General features: G+C 38.0%; 1 protein-coding gene across 1 annotated transcript in view; it reads left to right on the top strand.

The window, feature by feature from the left end:
• Positions 1 to 1,213: 1,213 nt before the first annotated feature.
• The window catches only part of Zdbf2 (zinc finger, DBF-type containing 2), a 38,690-nt gene continuing 21,500 nt past the window's right edge, over positions 1,214 to 18,403 (top strand). The window contains 3 exon segments of the mRNA NM_001427679.1: positions 1,214 to 1,417; positions 5,831 to 5,883; positions 8,807 to 8,921. Coding sequence (NP_001414608.1) covers positions 8,862 to 8,921 — 60 coding nt within the window. The 5' untranslated portion in view covers positions 1,214 to 1,417; positions 5,831 to 5,883; positions 8,807 to 8,861.

Here is an 18,403-nt window from a genome sequence, read left to right on the forward strand (position 1 = left end):
GTTATGTCTGGAGGGATGGGTTAATGCGTGACTGGGTTTCTTCGATAATTCCAAGGCTGATATGTATACAACATTTCTCTTAAAGACATTTGTATTTTTGGTGTTTTAGAAGAAATCTAGAGCCTGGGAGTATAGCACAAGGTTCGGCTGCTGTGTGCTGTGTGTTGAGTGGCTGGGCTGAGTCTCCTGAAAGGCAGTGAGAACTGCTCCTTCTAAAGCCACCAAGAATATTTTACACAATGCATAGATAGCTCCCTGCCTTCAGCGGTACTTGTATTTCAAGCACTAGGGAGAGCAAAGCAAGAGAATTAAGAGTTTGAGACCAGCCTGAGCTACTTAGTGGACACCCTATCTGCAAAAGAAAAAGGAACTGGTGAAGGAAATAAATATTGCTTTCAGAGGCTGTTCTTATTTTAGGTAACGATTATTTTCTTCATCACAGATTCTTAGTATATATTCAGTAGTGTCCGATTTAGCTTTGTGCACCCCCCCCCGCCCCCCAGCACTTACGTTGCCTGCTTTTGCTCACTATTGCTTTTGTAGAAGACAGGGTAGTGAATGTACTTGAGGGCAAATATATTTGTTAATATTCATAATCCTTTGTGCTTATTAGGGCTTTGATTACTTTGCCTCTTTAAAGGAACCTGGATCTCTCCCTTTGTTGAAGGGGGTTCTATGGATTCATTTTATGGTTACTCTTTAGCCGTGAAACGCAGAACCAGAAAGCAACCTTAAAACAGTGTCTAGCCCTGAGTAAACGGGTCTTTGAAAAGCAGCTTTTGGTTGAGGCACCTCATTGCAGACTCTGGGCAACCAAGCATTCCATTAACCCTTTGAACGCCATTCTCCCTGCCTGAATTCACATGTTGCTTTGCGAGCCATTTTTCATCTGGTCATTTTGGGATTGATTTCTTCAAAAGCTGAAGCTTGGCTCTGGGTCCTGGCCCCAAGCCCCAACCTACAAGCCCCAACCCCCAAGTCCCGAGCCCCGAGCCCCAAGCTCTGATTCCGACGGGGGCCGCGTGGGGCGGCGCCTGCAGGAAGTGTGCGCTTTAAGAGAGGGAGGAAGGGGCTCTCAGCGGCGGGGGCTGGCGCGGGGGCCGGGGGCGGCGCCGGGCCGTGCGTCAGAAGGGGCCCAGCGTTCGCACCTTCGCTGACGTCAGAGCTGCAGTGGGGCTGCGGTGCCTTGGCCAGCCCCTGCCAGCCCGAGACCAGTCGCGACTCGGAGCCCGCGTCGAGCGACACGCGCTCCGCTCAGCTCTGTTCCTTCGCTCCGGTCGGGCGTGGCCGGGGGCCGGGCGGCTTCGGGACGCTTCGAGGGTCCTCGCGGCGCGGCGGAACCTAAGCGGCGGGCAGCGCACCCAGGCCGGCCGCGGCCCGCAGCAGCCCGGAAGGAGAGCAGGCGGCCTCCACGGAGGTGAGTGCCGTGGCGGGCCAGGCTGGGGCGGTGTGCAGCCCGGGAAACCGGTTTCCTGCCCGGGAGCAGCGTAGACGGCTCGCCTGGGCTCCCGCGCTTGCCGCGACGGACTCGGGCGATCCCACGGCGCTCAGCCCCGGGGCGGCCGCGGGTCCGGGCGGAGGGAGGAGGTGGGCCCCGGAGACGGCAGGGACGCGGGCAAGGCCAGGGAGGGCAGCGGGCTGCGGTTCGACTCGGCCGCGCGAGGTATTTGGCGCCACCTGTCCACACACCCCCTTCCCCGCGTTGCCTGCGCGCTTGGTCCCCAGCCTTTCTCGCCGCGGAGTTTTGCTGGGGACTGTCGATGCTGCGGCGTGTGAGTGTGTGCGTGTTAACGATCTCTTTGCTGCCGTCGTGCAACAGTTGTGTAGAGCTGGTTAAAGACACCATCGTCCTTACTTGCTCCCAAGAAGGCCCTTTCCAGGTCCTACGGTTTTCTGACGACAGTTGTGGGTAGCTCGTGAAAGAAAAGGAAAAGATGCCCGTCGCAAGGCACTAAAAACCGTTTTCGTTCCTAAATGATAGTATTTTTTATGTGTATTTGTTTTTTGCTGCAGTTACATGCTCCGAGTGGCGGCGAGGGGCATGAAGAAAGCGCGTAGCAAATCTCATCCACTGGAGAGAGTCCATTAACAATTTCAGATTATCAGCCCCTTCTTTTTGAGAATGTATACGTTCATGTACTTTACTTCATACGCGTGTTTTACATAAGCGGGGTGTTTATTTCTCCTTCTTTTCACTTAATACATCGAGGACTTTTTCTGTATGGTCTGAAACCAAAGCGTAAAATGCTAGCTAGAAACTCGTTGAAAATTTGATTACGTATCACTGCAGTAGTCAGCCCATTGGCTGGAAGAAAGCTGAAATCAGGGTAGCAACCGGTTTCTATAAAATATTGTTTACTCTTCCTCATAATTTGGGGCACTGTTTTTCGTACTGCAATTTTCTACTGGTTGATCAATTTTAAGACTGATGTAGTTATTCATGACTAACATTAAAAAATGAATTAAGATAACAGGGAAGATACCAGAATGTATACAGCTAGGGTGTTTTGTGAAACCTTTAAAAATTGGGTGTGCATGTGTGTGCATGTGTGTGTACGCGCGCGCGCATCCACTCATTGAGCATTGGGTTGTAATATAAAAATTTTATTGCTTCCTGTGGTCTCATGCTAAATAAACTTGAAGTCACCAAAATACTTTCAAGACTCAGAAAGAAAAATGATGGAATTAAGCTAAATGCTAATTTTATCCTTTTTCGTTTTTGGAGTAGTGACAGTTATGTAGTGTACCAAATTTGGTTACTAATTGTTTTCTTTCACATAATATTAAGACTTTTTTTCTAAAAGTTATTCTACATTATTATTTTAAAACATTTTATAGACGGTAAGGAACTGAAGCAGCATTTGCTCAGATTCACCAGCCACCCTGTTTTTGGTATGAGACCTGGAACAATATATCCATCCTTATTCTAAACCTTGGTTTGCCTCCTATATTTTGATTAGATAATGCATATGAAGCTGTTGACAGCATGCCTGGCTCAGATTAAGTGCTCACGGTTAGCTATTATTATTTTATTAGGACCCAATGGAAGTGTCCAGGATGCTTGTCGCCACCGGGAAACCAGCATAGCATGGATAATCCAAAAGGAAAAAAAAGCAAAGGTGAAAATTAGTTGATAGTGTTCTATGAAGGAACTGACACCGAATTAACATGGTCTTTTTAAATATATGGCTTGGCCATTGTTATAATTATGATTGCTTCTCATATTTCCTACTGGTAGACAGGTAATTTAGATCGCAGGGGTTTGTTTGTCTGAAGTTTAACTTTCTAATGTATTTTTTATTTTTGAGACAGGGTCTCAATATGTAGCCCAGGCGGCCCTTAAATTCATAAGCGTCTTGTGTCAGTCTCCCAAATGCAGGGATTATAGGTGTGTACCACCACAACCAGCTCAGTTTTATTTAAAAACAGATATCCTTCTAATGTCTTTTCTTATTTTTTTTTATTAAGTTGATATCTTTTGTCAGGCAGTCGAGAAATATTTCCAGTGAGGATTCTGAATTTTGCTAGCTCTCATTACAGTGACACAGTCAGTTCAAAGACAATATAATTCCAAACCATTTCAACAATATTATTGGTTTATCTCTTGCGCAGATGAGCAAGAAATGTTTTTTAGGGTCTGGGGATTAGCTCAGTGGTAGAGCTCTTTCCTAGTAAGCTCAAGGCTGTGGGTTTGGTCCTCAGCTCTAGAAAAATATTTTTTTTTTTACAAAAAAAAGAAGCAGCAGCAGCAAAAGCATTCCAGGTAATTCAGATATCTCTATTCACTGCCCTGGATTGGCTTATACAATTTTAGATATTATAAAAACCAGTGAAATGAGGAGTGTGAACATTGTCATTAAAAATAGTATTAGAATTTTTATAGAAAATAAATGGAGTGTTTTGGACTTAAAAAAAAAAAAGGCTTCTCTTCCAAAAGATATAACTGGGTATGATGTCTGTAAGGGATTGGGAAAAATGGAAAACAATCATAATTCTACTCTTGGATTTGAAAATGGATTTAGACTCTTGTCCTGTTCTACAGCAGTGAACGGGAGACTTATTGAGAGTGAATCATACAATCTGGGAAAAAAATATGTCTTGAATACAGGTTAATTTGTCCACAAAAAGAAAGAAGGAAAAAAAAACCCAGACAAAAATCTCTCCAAACATCAGAGAAAAAAAAAGAAAAAGAAAAAACAAAACCAAAAAACCCAAAACTAACCTGATTTTAAACAGATATATGCTATACATTTTAAATTAAAATATTAAGATTACATATGTGTTTTTTAAATTATTGGCTACCAACTACTGGCTTTTATTTTGTTGGATAAGAGAGATTTTGTCTTGCACAAATAAAATGAAAGACTATACTGCCTTTAAATATTCTATTTTGGAATTCTGTGTGATGGTATGGGAAGGTACTTATCACGTGTGTTTAAATGGGAGCAGAGGGTGGTCGTATGGGATGTCCAGCATCACTCATTCCCTCTCTGTGCTGTGTGACAAACGGTAAGAAAGGATTGCAGCTTGTTTTATCTTCTTTACGTGTTTTCACAGTTGCGTAACGAAATGTCTTTTGTATTAAAATGGTCAGTTTTTAGTGAAAACTAATGTGAATTGTCCTTTTATAATTTTTTCAAATCACTAATATACCTCTTGTAAAGAAGTTCCTACTCTATATTCTTTTTTGGGGGGTGTTAGCTTTTGACTATTGTCATTTCAAAAATTCAACCTACTTTTTCTGGTTTGCTGCCCCTTAAATTCTCAAATCAAGCCTTTCATTCAGCAAAACTTACTACTTTACTATTTCCAAATGCACTTAATACCTTTTCTTTTTTTATACCTATTTTGTTTGCTACTTGGACAATTTTTTCCTAACCTTATTGTAAGAAACTCATTTCCAAAATTTGGCTAAAAAACAAAACAGAACAAAACAAAAAACTATTATCCCTTTTACATCCTTGACCATTAGATTTCTAAGTTGATCTTGATAATTAAAGCCATTATCACATTTTTATTATTGGCAGCAGTGGATCCAGTCCAAGCTTCTTGCATGCTAGGCAAGGGCTCTCCCACCCAGCTTTGCTCACTGCCTCACGCTTACTATTTTTACTTGTCAGTTCTCAGGCACCACTTCACACGTGTGCGTTGCCTTTCCAGTTCCATTTTATACTCCTTGGCGGCAGGAGAGCTTGTGTTTATCCCCTAAAGCTCCTAGGACGGAGTTTCTGGAGCAGGCAGGTGCCGGGATTCATACGCTCTGAGTAAGACACGGTCCTATCAGTTCTTTTGAAAGTGTCGGAATTTTTCTTTACAAGTGGCACAGGTCAACACCTGAACCATAATTATAAGAAATTTAAAAATTCCATCATTTTGTTTAATTCTTCACTGGTACAGATGGAAAATAAGAAGTGATAGTATTTTTTATTAAAACTAATATGGTAGCTGAGAATTGGGTCTTGGACCTACACTCAGTCTCACATGTGTGCTTTCCTTTGAGATTTCTCCAGAAGCTTGTTTGGCTTTGGACAATTTTGTTTCCCTAATGTGCTGCAGGAGCGGGTGCGCCTCCTCCTCTTCTTTCACAGCTGCTGTTCCTGAGCCAGAGCTCCGAGTGCACGGGGGCTTGCTGGCCCGCAGTCATGCTCCACAGTACCTACTAGGGAGGCTATGCTGTGAAAGTCAGTGGATGGTAGTATGTAATGTGCTTTATGTTCAAGATTTAATGTTTTCTTCTGTCACTGGAAATAATTGTGTTACTTTTAAAATGCCAGTATTACTAGAGGAAGCTTGTACAGTGTCTAAAAAGTGGTTTTATTTTAATTTACAGATGCTTGTCAAGACTAATGCAGTTGATGGAATGCTTGCCCTTTTCTGCCCAAGGTAAGCTGCTCATTACTTTAAAAACAAGCAATCAGTCAGGTTCTAGTAGAATTTAAAATCAATATAAAAATATCGACTTATGCAAAGCAGTATAATTCTAGACTCTGGATAAATGATCCTTTTAATAATTAAAAACTTTATTAGTTCATAAAAATTGGGTCAACTTAGAATCAGCTTGAATTTTTTTTTTTCCTTTTCTATTTTTCGGGGCTGGGGATTGAACCCAGGACCTTGCGCTTCCTAGGCAAGCGCTCTACCACTGAGCCAAATCCCCAACCCCTAAATATTTTAATTCTGTAATATATACATGCTATCTTCCTACCCCAGGAGAATTGGATTTGGGAAGTTTTAGGTGAGGTCCTGGAATGTGAAATTTAAAAACTGTCAGCACATACTTCTGATCCGTTGTAACTTCCTGGTTTGAAGACATAGAGACATCAGGTAGTGCCTTTGCAGTCACAGGCTAGAGCGCTAGCCATTCATTCAGGAAAGGTTTGAATTGAATATTAAAGAAGTGGTTGAAACATTCCTTATGTTATAATTTTCAAAGTTTAGTTTTATGTTCTAGGATAAATGTACCCCTTTAGGATTTACTTAGCCTAAAAACTGGCTTATGTATAAATATAACTGTGATCTTTGTCTTATTCGCTGGTTTTCAATTAATAAATGAGGTAAATTAATGAGGAAAAAGATTCAGTGTTAAATTGTCACATATCTTATTTCAGATGCTGGTTTAGTTGATTTGTTTCCCCTGTAAGTGTGGGAAATCAGAAAGGCAATATTTCTCAGTACAGAGTAATAATAGGTAAATGATGGTGATGGAATATCAGCTTGATAAAGCTTTCCTATTCACATTTTATTAGATTTGAGGATGGAATTTCATTTTTACCATCGATTTTAATAGTTAACTCTTTTACATTGCCAAATACTCTTGCTTAGAAGTACTAATGTCACAGAGCTGGGCTTAGTCACACACGCCTATAATCCCTGTGCTTGAGAAGCTGAGGATGAGGGCGGAAAAAGGTCGTCTGCGCGATGCATGAGACTGTTTCTGCCTTTTCCCTCTAAATATATTTTCCAACAGACAAATGTTTAAATATTAGATTAAAACGTGAAAAGCTTATTTGAAATTCTGTTTTTAGCTTTTAACAAACCAGCAAGTACACTACATTGAGTTTATTAAAATAACTGAGACTGTGTATATGTAGCTGGAAGAGCGAGGGAGCGGGAGGGAGGGAGAGGGAGGGAGGAAGGGAGAATATTACCAACAAATTAATTGGCTGTGTGTCGAGATTATCTAGGGAATCAATCTCTCTTTTAGTACAGTAAATGTAAATTTACTTAAAAGATAAAAGACTGAGAGTAGAAGGGGCTACAAGAGATGAATACTTTTTTTTTTTTGCAAAGCAGCAAGGGGTTTCATTTATAAGCAAAGCACAATACCGAGGAGCCACATTGCAAGGCAGGCGTGTACGGCTTACTCAGAGCCCCCTTTTGAATAGTGTGCAGAATCCTTAAAAATTCTGAATCATGGCTGGGGATTTAGCTCAGTGGTAGAGCGCTTGGCGCAAGGCCCTGGGTTCGGTCCTCAGCTTCAAAAAAAAAAAAAAAAATTCTGAATCATAGGCCCTAACTCCTAATTCTCATTTAGAGTTAGAAGAATGATTTTAGCATTCAGCTTGATTTTCAAATTTGCATATATTATGGAAGACTTACAGTTTTAGGTGGGTAAAAATGAGTAAGCCATTTATTGGTCAAGAAATCTCAAAAGTAGTAGTAGTAGGATAGTAGTAGGAAAAATTCCCCATATTTGTGTAACTTGTACTAGAAAAGTTTGATGATTCAGAGGCCATTTTAATTATTCTTGGCTTTAAGCAACTCTGATAAATTATAATAGGGCCTCACTTATAGCCCTAGCACCAACCTGTTTTTAGTTAGCCTCATGGATAAACCAAAGTCACTGATAACACACGTGCTGGCATTCTTTACCAGGACATTTCTGCTGTTTAAATCTCAACAGGAAATTGCAGGTTTATAATGATCTGTTTGGATAATTTCAAATAATTAGTAATGTGTAAGTAGAGCTATTGGAGATTAAATTAACATGCAGATAATGGGAGCCACATACATGTAAATAAAAAATAGTGCTCCTCCCACCTGTTAGTTGTCCAAAAAAAAAAAAAAAAAAAAAAAGAATAGGGAAAAGAAAGCTGGTTGTCAAGGCCCATGTTTATAATCCTAGCATTTGGGATGCAGAGGCAGGAAGATCATGAGTTTGAGATTGACATAAATAACACAGCAAGACTCAAGCCAAACCAAACCCTATAATCTCAAATTATCACTTTTCTAATAATCCCTCTTACATATATAGTTAGTAAGCACTAAACATTCAACTGCTGCATGGCATCTTCAACTCTCAAGATAGAGCATTAAATACCACAAGTTCAGATAAGCTGGAGTTTTTGTATAAGAATGCAGGAAAATTGTGTTAGAATATACTACAGTAATATGATCTTTAGAAATTTAGTGCTGTATTTCATCCTGAATAATTTCCTAGTAACTTGGAGCGATAGAAAATTGTAAAAACCTTAATCATCTTCAGATAACTGGCAACAAACTGTTTGCCAGTGATGTGGAGACGGACTCAGGAGCTTATGCCTGCTTTGCATTACCTCCCTCACGGGTAGAGGTGGGGCCGGTGGGAGTTCGGTGTGGTGATTTGTGCTTGTTATTCCCATACTCGGGATGTTGAGGCAGAAGGATTGTGCTTATTTTCAGGTAGGTTTTAGAGTATATGGTGAGTTCTATGTCAGCTTAAGGTATATAGTGAAATCTGTCTTGAAAAACAAAAATGATTTTGAGCTGTTTTTCCTAAAGTAATAAGGAATTACTATACTTTAATGCTTTTCCCCTTTCTTTGCAGTTTGACTGTTGGAGGCCAGTAGCCTCCTGACTGACTGACTGGCTGCCTGAAAAAGATGCAGAAAAGACAAGGGTACTGCAGCTATTGCCGTGTGCGGTACCCTAACCTGGAACAGGTGAGAGGCTCCCTCCAATACAGTAACAACCAGCCCTTCGGTCGTGAGGTTTCCTTTACGTTGTATTAGACTCATTTATTCATTCACTGAGTGGATTTTGTTGAGAGTCTGCAGGTTTGCAGATATAGATTAAGAGTATGAGAATGTGATCATGAGCAAAACAAGGTTTTTTTCGTGGAAGATATAGTGTAGTTTAGTAAGACAGAAAATAAGTTACCATATAAACGAGGGATTTTTTTTAAAGTGACATTTAGGTTGGTATTTGAAAGTTGCTCAGTACCAGGTTTGCATGTATATGTGTGTATGTATGTATATGTATATATATAAATATATGTATGTATATACACACACACACACATACATACATGTATGGAGGAAAAGTTTTTGACAAAGACCCTGAGGAAGAAGAGTGTCGCGCTCATCAGAAATGAAGAGACCGGGGCTGGGGATTTAGCTCAGTGGTAGAGCGCTTACCTAGGAAGCGCAAGGCCCTGGGTTCGGTCCCCAGCTCCGAAAAAAAGAACCAAAAAAAAAAAAAAAAAAAAAAAAAGAAATGAAGAGACCAGTGTAACTCCAGTGGAGACTGAGTGTTAGGTGCAACATAACAGGTGAAAAAGAAGAGGAACAGACTCTATAAAACTTAGTAAGTTATCTGGGTGCAGTCATGTACCCCGTTAATACCAGCATACACGAGAGGCAGGCTGGTCTCCATGGATTCAAGACTAGCCTGATCTACAAAGTTCTAGACCAGCCATGCTATACAGTGAGACCTTGTCTCAGAAAACATGCTGACATTTCTATAGGTTAAGGTGAGAACATTGACTTTATGACAGTGAGGTGGATAGCCATCTCAGGACTATGAAAAGGTGATTGTATTATTGCACTCACACTTTAGAAGGATCACTCTGAGGGGGTTGGGGATTTGGCTCAGTGGTAGAGCGCTTGTCTAGGAAGCGCAAGGTCCTGGGTTCAATCCCCAGCCCCGAAAAAAAAAAAAAAAAGAAAAGAAAAAAAAAACTACAAATAGAAGGATCACTCTGTCTGCTAATGGGGTAGAACACTTGGTACGGAGATTATTTTATATTTATTTTTGTTGCAATGTAATTCTTTTATCATAAACATCCCCCCTTTAAACTGAAAATCAGAAATCTTTAGTATATGCACAAAGTGATATATTCTATTTTCATCTTTAAAAGGAAACCACATACTTAATGAATAGTCAGGCTATACTCCCTTGGATATCTAACCTCTGGCAAGCACTAATTTACTTTCTGTTTCAAAAGATTTGACCATTCTAGGTACTTACCCCAAATACAAGCATATGCTATGTGACCTTTTGTGTCTGACTTTTCATTTAGCATAATATAGCTAAGGTTCATTCATATCATAGCATGTATAATTACCTCATTATGGCTGAATAATATTTCATTATAAAAATAATACCATGTTTTATTTATTCATTCAGAACTGATGGATGCTTAGGTTGTTTTTACTTTTTTTGGCTACCATGAATATTGCTGCTATGGATATTTGTGTATAATTTTTGTGTGAACATACATTTTCAGTTCTCTTGGGTATATATGTAGGACTGGAATTTTTGGGTCATATGATAACTTGTTTTTGAGGAACTGCCTCACTGTTTTCCAAAGTGGCTCTACTATTTTCTGTTACCTCCAGCAATGCATGAGGGTTCCAGTTTCTCCTCATCCTTGCCAGCACTTTTTTTTTTTTTTAATTATAGCCATTTTGTGGATGTGAAGTGATCATCTCATTGTGGTTTGATTTACATTCACCAGTGTCATTGAGCATGTTTTTCATGTGCTTATTGGCTGTTTGTGTACATCCTTTGGACAAATGCCTAATGAGATCCTATGTCCATGTTTTAGGTGGTTTGTCTTTTTTATTGCTGAGTTATAAGCCTTTCTTCTGGCTAGCAAACCTTTATGAAATAATATGATTATAATACTTGATCTATTCTGTGGCTTGTCTTTCTACTTATTTATGGTATGCTTTGACGTATAAAGGCTTTAAATTTTGCTAGGTGTGATAATGCTTGCCTGTAGTCCCACAATTTAGGAGGTGGAAGCAGGAACATTGCAAGTTCCAGGCCAGCTTGAAAAGCATAGTGAGACCTGTCTTAAAAATCAATTTTAAACTTTGCATCATTGAATTTGTTTATGTTCCTTTTTTGTAAATTAAAGACAGCTCTTACTGTGCAGCCCAGGCTGGCCTCAGGCTTAAGGGATCTTCCTCTTTTACCTCCCGAGTACTGAGATTTGCAGGTTTGTACCATGCACTTTTCTTTGTGTTGTTTTTGATGAAGGATTGCCTAACAACATTATGAAGATTTATGCCTGTATTTTCCTCTAAGAGTTTCATAGTTGCTTTTATAATTAGGTCTTTTGTTCAATTTGAGTTAATTTTTGTATGCTATGGAAGATAGAATCCAATTTCATTCTTTTGCTTGTGATACCCAGTAATCACTACACTCTTTGTTGAAAAGACTAGTCTTTACTATTCAATTGTTATGTCTGTTGAAAATCAACTACTTATAATTGTAAGAGTTTATTTCCTTGTTCTTAGTGTTGTTCTATTGGTCTACATATGCATCATAATGCAGTACCATGTCTTTTTAAAATGTTTTAAACTGGCATACAGTAATTATATGTATTTATTAGAAAACTCCGATATTTCAGCACATGTATACAACGTGTAATGATCAGATCATGGTAATTGTCTTGTCTGTCATTTCTTTGTACTGGGAACATTCTCTCTGCTATTTGAAATACAGTTAATTGTTGTAAGTCATAGTTACTCTATCTGTTCTATAGAACAATAGAAGTTATGGGGTTGGGGATTTAGCTCAGTGGTAGAGCGCTTGCCTAGCAAGCACAAGGCCCTGGGTTCGATCCTCAGCTCCGAAAAAAAAAGTTATTACACCTAGCTACCTATACCCTTATATCCATCCATTAATCATCCTCTTTCCATCCCTTTGTCCTTGTCAAACTTGGGTGACCGCTCTATCCATTCTCCATCTGTAGACCCCTGGACTGATTCCCGTTGGTAATATTTTGTAGTAAACAGAAGAAAGCAGACGTTACCTTGGCATGCTGATTTTATTTCCTTTAGATATGCATCAGTAGTGGCATTTTCCATTATAAGTGGTTATGCTTCTAGTTTTCCAAGGGACTTGTGTCCTGTTTTTTTGAATGGTTCTGCTGTTTAACACTATTCTTACAGTAGTGCTTCCCCTGTGTCACATCCCTTTTAGAACTTGCCATTTTAAAATCTTTTATTAGTAGCCCTTTCTACAGGATTGAGACAATATTTGTCTTTATATTTTCTTGATAATTAGTGATATCAAAATTTTTTATACATTGGTTTGCTATTTGTATGTTGTCTTTTAAATATGTCTACACAAGTTATTTGCCCACTTTAAATTATTATATTTTGCTGTTGAATTGTTTGAGTCCCTTATATATGAATGAATCTTTTGGATGGCTGGGTATGGTGGCTCATGCCTTCTAGACAGTCAGGAAGTGTAAAAGCAGGAGTATGAGGAATTGAATGGCATCCTTGGCTACAGAATGAGTTTGAGGCCAGCCAGAAATACATGAGATTATGTCTCAAAACAACAACAAAAGAACAATAACAGAAACCAACACTAAAGAATTCTGTGCTAGTGAAGTAACTTGGGTAAAACACACCAAAAGTTAAGGACTGAGCTTGAATCTCTAGAACTCCTGTAAGTAAGGCATGGGAGAATACTTCTGTACTTTTCTGTGCTTCTGTGGTAAGATAGGTAGAGGCAGGAGAATGGTATGCAGCAGTGAACAGATAATATGGAGAGATATTGTTTCAAAGCAAGGTAGAAGGGAAGAGCTGGCACCCAAGGTTGTCTCTGACTTTTCTATGTGCACCATTGCATGTTCATGTCCCTTACGTTTTGTTTTAGTAGTCTCTTATACTTGTGTGTCTTTGTTACTGTTCTATTGCTATGAAGAAACACCATAACTAAGGCAACTCTTATAAAAGAAAACATTGTACTGGGGGCTTGCTTACAGTTTTGGAAGGATATTAGTCCACCGACATCATGGCGGAGAGTGGCACAGTATAATAGTAGGCAGCCATAGTGTTGGAGAAGTAGCTGAGAGCTTTACATTGTGACTTTTGGCAGTAGACAGAGACTGAGGCTGGCAGAGGCTTTTGAAACCTCAGTGCCTATACCTAGTGACACACCTCTTCCCACAAGGTCACACTTCATCCAACAAGGCAACTCCTCCTAATCCTTCTAATTCTTCCCAAACAGTTCACTAACTGGGACCAAGCATCCAAATATAGGAACTTCTGGAGGCTGTTCTTATTCAAACCATTTGAGAATCTGATACTATTTGGATCGATTTCTTTTGTAATAAGAGATTGAAGTCTAGTTTTATTCTGTATTTATTTAATTCATCATCATCATCATCATTATTATTGAGACAGGGTCTTACTGTGTAGTTCTAGCTGTCCTGGAACTCACCATATACATCAGGTTGATCTTGAGCTAACAGAAGACTTTGGGATTAAAGGTTTAAGCCACCATGCCAGACTTACTTCCCTATATATATAGATAGTGAAGTTTCCCAGTACAATTTACTGAAGAGACTTATTTAGTTGATGCCTTCTTTTCCCTAACGGGTCAACTGCTTTTGTTACATTCCTTGGGTGCCCCAGCTTCTGGTATCATGCTGTTTTAGTTACTATAGTTTTGCACTATGTTTTGAAGTAGCTATTATAGTGGATCCACCTTTATTTTGCTCAAGATTTTTATGTCTGTTAAGAATTATTTTAGGGTCTATGTGAATTTTATGGTTGCTTTTTCTGTAGTTCTGTGAAGGTTATTGGTATTCTGATATGAATTGCAATTGAATTTGTTGATTGAGTATTATGGATACTTTATATTCTTCTAATTCATGAACATGAAACTTTGTTTGGTATGTGTGTCCTCAGTTTCATTCTTTTGATATTTTGTAACTTTCATTCTAGACATCACTCATGTCTTTGGTCAAATTAATATTTAGATGTTGTTATTATTGATACCTTTCTTGGTAACCTTTTAACAAACAATATATAAAACAGGTGCTTTTTGTCTGTTGATTTTTATATATCCTATACCTTTATTGAACTTGTTTTTCAGTTTTAAAAATATTTTAATGGAGTATAGTTTTTTTTTTCCTTAGTGAAATTGTCATCTGGGGCTGGAACGGTTCATCAATTGAGTGCTTGCTGCTCTTGTGGAGGACCTGTGTGTGTTCCTAGCATTTACATGGCTGTAATTATAGTTTCAGGGTGTCTGATAGCCTTTTCTAGTCTCTATGTACCAGACTTGCATGTGGCGCAGATATACACATGCATGTGAAACACCTATATGTATGTCGTTGTTTTGTTTTTTGTTTTAAGATTCTACAAATGAATAATTTGATACCCTTTACTTCTCTTATTGTGGTGCACTAAGGTTTCTCATCTGATACTGAATCTGAATGGTCAATATGGGTGTCTTTGTTTTATTACCGCTTTCAGAGAAAATGAATTTTAGCTTTCCTCCATTGAATATGATGTAAATTGTGGATAGTCATTTACAGCCCCTATTGTACTGAGTTGTTATTTTTGCACCCAAATAAAAATATTTTATTATAAAGTAATGTTTAATTTTATTATATTCTTCTGCATACAATTAGATGATCATGCAGTTTTCACCTTTTATTATGTTGATGAGATGTTTGTTGATTTATATATTGAACCGTTCTTGTCTTCCTGAAGTAAATCCCACTTGATTATAGTTCGTAATATTTCTTATGTGTTGTTGAATTTGATTCATTAGCATTTTTTGAGAATTTTTATATCTGTTTATTAGCAGTATACATCTGTAAAGATGTAAAATTTATGAGGTCCTGGGCTTTTATATCTCGTGACCTATTTTATTGATTTAGTCTTGTTATCAGTTTGTTGACTTTGTATGTTGTCATGGTTCAATTTTTGTGGGCTGTGTCTATAGAAACACAGTTCTTATAGATTTTCCAGTCTGTTGGTTTATCATTGTTTATCATAGTCCCTAATGATCATTTGTTTTCCTAAAAGATCAGTTGTAGTATTGTCCTGTTGATTTGTTTGATTTTATTTGGATCATCTGTTTTCTGTCCTCTCCTCTCCTTTTCATGCCTGCATCTGTGTGCACATGCTATGTCACTGAGCTACATTTCTAGCCCTCTTTTTATAAATTTTAGTCTATTTCTGCTGTGTTTGCTATTTATTTCTTCCTGCTACTATAAGTTTTGTGTTTCCTTGATTTTTTTGGTTGTTGATCTGTGGTACTGTTTTTGTTAAATATGTAGGCTGAAATGCATTATAAACTTCTATCTGTATTGTTTTTGCTTTACTCCATAGGGTGTAGGGTGTCGTTTTAATTTGTTTGTCTTAAGACATTTTAAATTTTCTTTTGATTTCGTCTATTTACTTAAGAACATGTTTAATGTTCGTGTGCTTGTGCAGTTTCTAAAGATACATTTGAGGGTTTTATTCAACTCTGATCAAAGATACATGTGCTGATTTATTTCTGATTTGTTGACAATGTTCCACATGCTGATGAGAATAGTGCTTATTCTGTAGCTATTGGATGAAATAACTCTGTAAGTGCTTGCTTGGCCCCTTTGGTCTATAATATATAAACTATGATTTCAAATATCAGTTTCTTTCTAGTTTTTGTGTAGAGAATATTTCCATTGATGGAAATGGGGTTTTGAGTCTCATTGCTGTATTAGAATCTTCTTTTAGATTGTGTGTGTGTGTGTGTGTGTGTGTGTGTGTGTGTGTGTGTGTGTGTAGATACATACATACACACACATACTTGCACATATATATATATTGTTGTTTATTTGTGTTGATATTTATTTCCTTTTGTTGGATTTCTTTTGTCATTATATCATGTCTCCCCCAGTTTTTATTTCGTCTACTTATTCTGATACAAATGTGGGTATTCCTGCTTGGGTTTTGTTTACATGGTATGTCTTTTTCTGCCCCTCACCTCTAGAAAGTGTATTACTTCACTAGGAAAGTAAATTTCTTAGAGCAGAGTATCATTGAGCCCCTTTTTAAAAATCCCTATTGGGGGGTTGGGGATTTAGCTCAGCGGTAGAGCGCTTGCCTAGCGAGTGCAAGGCCCTGGGTTCGGTCCCCAGCTCTGAAAAAATAAATAAATAAAAAAAATCCCTATTGGGCCAGTCTACATCATTTTGTTTTGAGGATTTAATGTTTATATTCAAGTTTATTATTGATAAGTAATGATACACTCTTGTTATATTTTTACTTTTTTTTCTAATTTTTGGTATAGTTTTCGTTCCTTCTACATATGTTTGTGGTTTGATGATCTTCTGTGTATGGTTCTTCCCTTGTATATCTGAACAACTATTGAGTTTTATATTTGCACATGTTTTTTGATATTCATTGTCTTTGCTTCCAATGTAGAGCTCTAATAGACATTTCTTTTAGGGATGGGTAATCTGATGACAGGGAATTACTGATTTTTGTGTTTGAAAAGACTATGTTTCTCTTGCATTCCTGAAGGACAGCTTTGCTGGGTATAGTATTGGTTGTTTGTTTCATTTTTCAGGACTTTGAATATTTCTCATCCTGTAAAGTTTCTGCTGATAAATTTTCTGTTAGTATAGTGGGAATTACTATTTAGGTGATTTGATGCTTTTGTGTTGCTTTTTTAAGAATTCTCTTATTTTTAGCAATTTGACAATGATGACTGAGAGATCATTTTCTTATACCATAACAAAATCCTTGAGATAATCAACTTAGAGAGGAAAAGTTTGTTTGGGCTCTGTTTGGAGACAATCTAGTCTATATTGATAGGTTCTATTACTTGTGGGTTTGTGGTGAGACAGCACAGTGTGGCAGGAAGTACAGTGAGACGAGCTTAATGTCTGGGATGTGAGAAATAGGTAAAATAACAGAACTTTTTCCATAGTTACTGAGGTACACTTTCAGTGACTTAAAACCTCTAGTATTAGACTCCCCCCCCCACTTCTTAAAGGTTCTAATAGTACCAAACTGAAGACCAACTTTTCAATATGAGCCTTTCAAGGATATCATCTTGTAGTATATATATGACCTCTTTTAATCAAGTTTCAGAGGTCCTTTAAACTACGCATCTCTTTTCTAAGATGCAAAGTTCTAAGTTGAGTAGATTTTCTACCTTTTAGAACACCATTAATACCAACATGTGCTCATTTTGTCAGAGGCCTTATTTGTTCTTAATCTTTTTTCTAAGACTGGACTACTTAAGAAAGGCAGGCAGATTTTTAGAGTGATCGTGTTCAATCTGCAGATGAACATGTTGAGCAGGAAGCATATATTTTCATTACATAAAGTTTCTTTAAAACGTTGCATCCTAGCCTTAGACTTTTTAGTGTACAGGTTTCGTACTGTTATGTTACATTTATTAATATTTTGATGTTATTTTGTTAAACTCATTTTTGATTGTTTATCTCTAGTGTATAGGCCTACAATAGCACTTTAAAGTATTGATCCTATACCATGCAACTTGGTGGAACTTAATAGTTCTAAATTTTTTGAGTCCTTAAGACTCTTTGTATGTAAGATCCTTCCATATACAAAGTAATTACACTAGTTTTCTTAGTCTGAATACTCCTTTTCTTTCCTTGAACCTCTCTCTGTAGTTCAGTAGGTATCAAGTAGGAGTTATGAGAATAGATACCCTTTTCTTTCCTGATGTTAGGGAGAAAGATTTCTGTCAGATATGATACACAAGTGCAGTTTTATTTATTTATTTATTTTGGTTCTTTTTTTCGGAGCTGGGGACCGAACCCAGGGCCTTGTGCTTCCTAGGTAAGCGCTCTACCACTGAGCTAAATCCCCAGCCCCTCAAGTGCAGTTTTACGCAGAGGACCTGCTAGGTTTAGGAAATGATCTTCTCTTCCTATATTGTTGAATGTTTCATAAAAAGGTAGAGGATTTGTCCCATGCTTTTCTGTGTTTATTATGTTTTTTCCTTAGTGTATAAGTATATTAGTTAATGCTGCCATAATAAAACATGGTAGTACTAGATGGCTTGAGAAACCTGAATTTCTTTTTTGTTGTTCTAAAGGTGAGGCAGCCCAAGAGCATGGTGATAGCTGATTGATTGATTGATTGGTTGATTGATTTTCCTAGTTTGTATTTGGCTGGCTTCTCAATGTGTCTTCATTGAGCATGATCTCTCTTCCTCTTACAAAATCAACAATCATGTTGTATCTAGGACCTCATCCTTTTAGTGTCATGTAATCCTAACTACTTCCTAAAGTTGCGTCTAAATTAGGGGTTAGAAAATGAGCATTTGAGTTTTGGTTGGATGTAGGTCAGTCTGTGGTATAGACTGATTTTTAATGTTACTCTACTCTTAAATTCTTGGGATAGATCTTACTTGGTTGTGCATATAG

Source organism: Rattus norvegicus, chromosome 9 (genome assembly GCF_036323735.1).
Source record: "Rattus norvegicus strain BN/NHsdMcwi chromosome 9, GRCr8, whole genome shotgun sequence".
Lineage (NCBI taxonomy): Eukaryota > Metazoa > Chordata > Mammalia > Rodentia > Muridae > Rattus > Rattus norvegicus.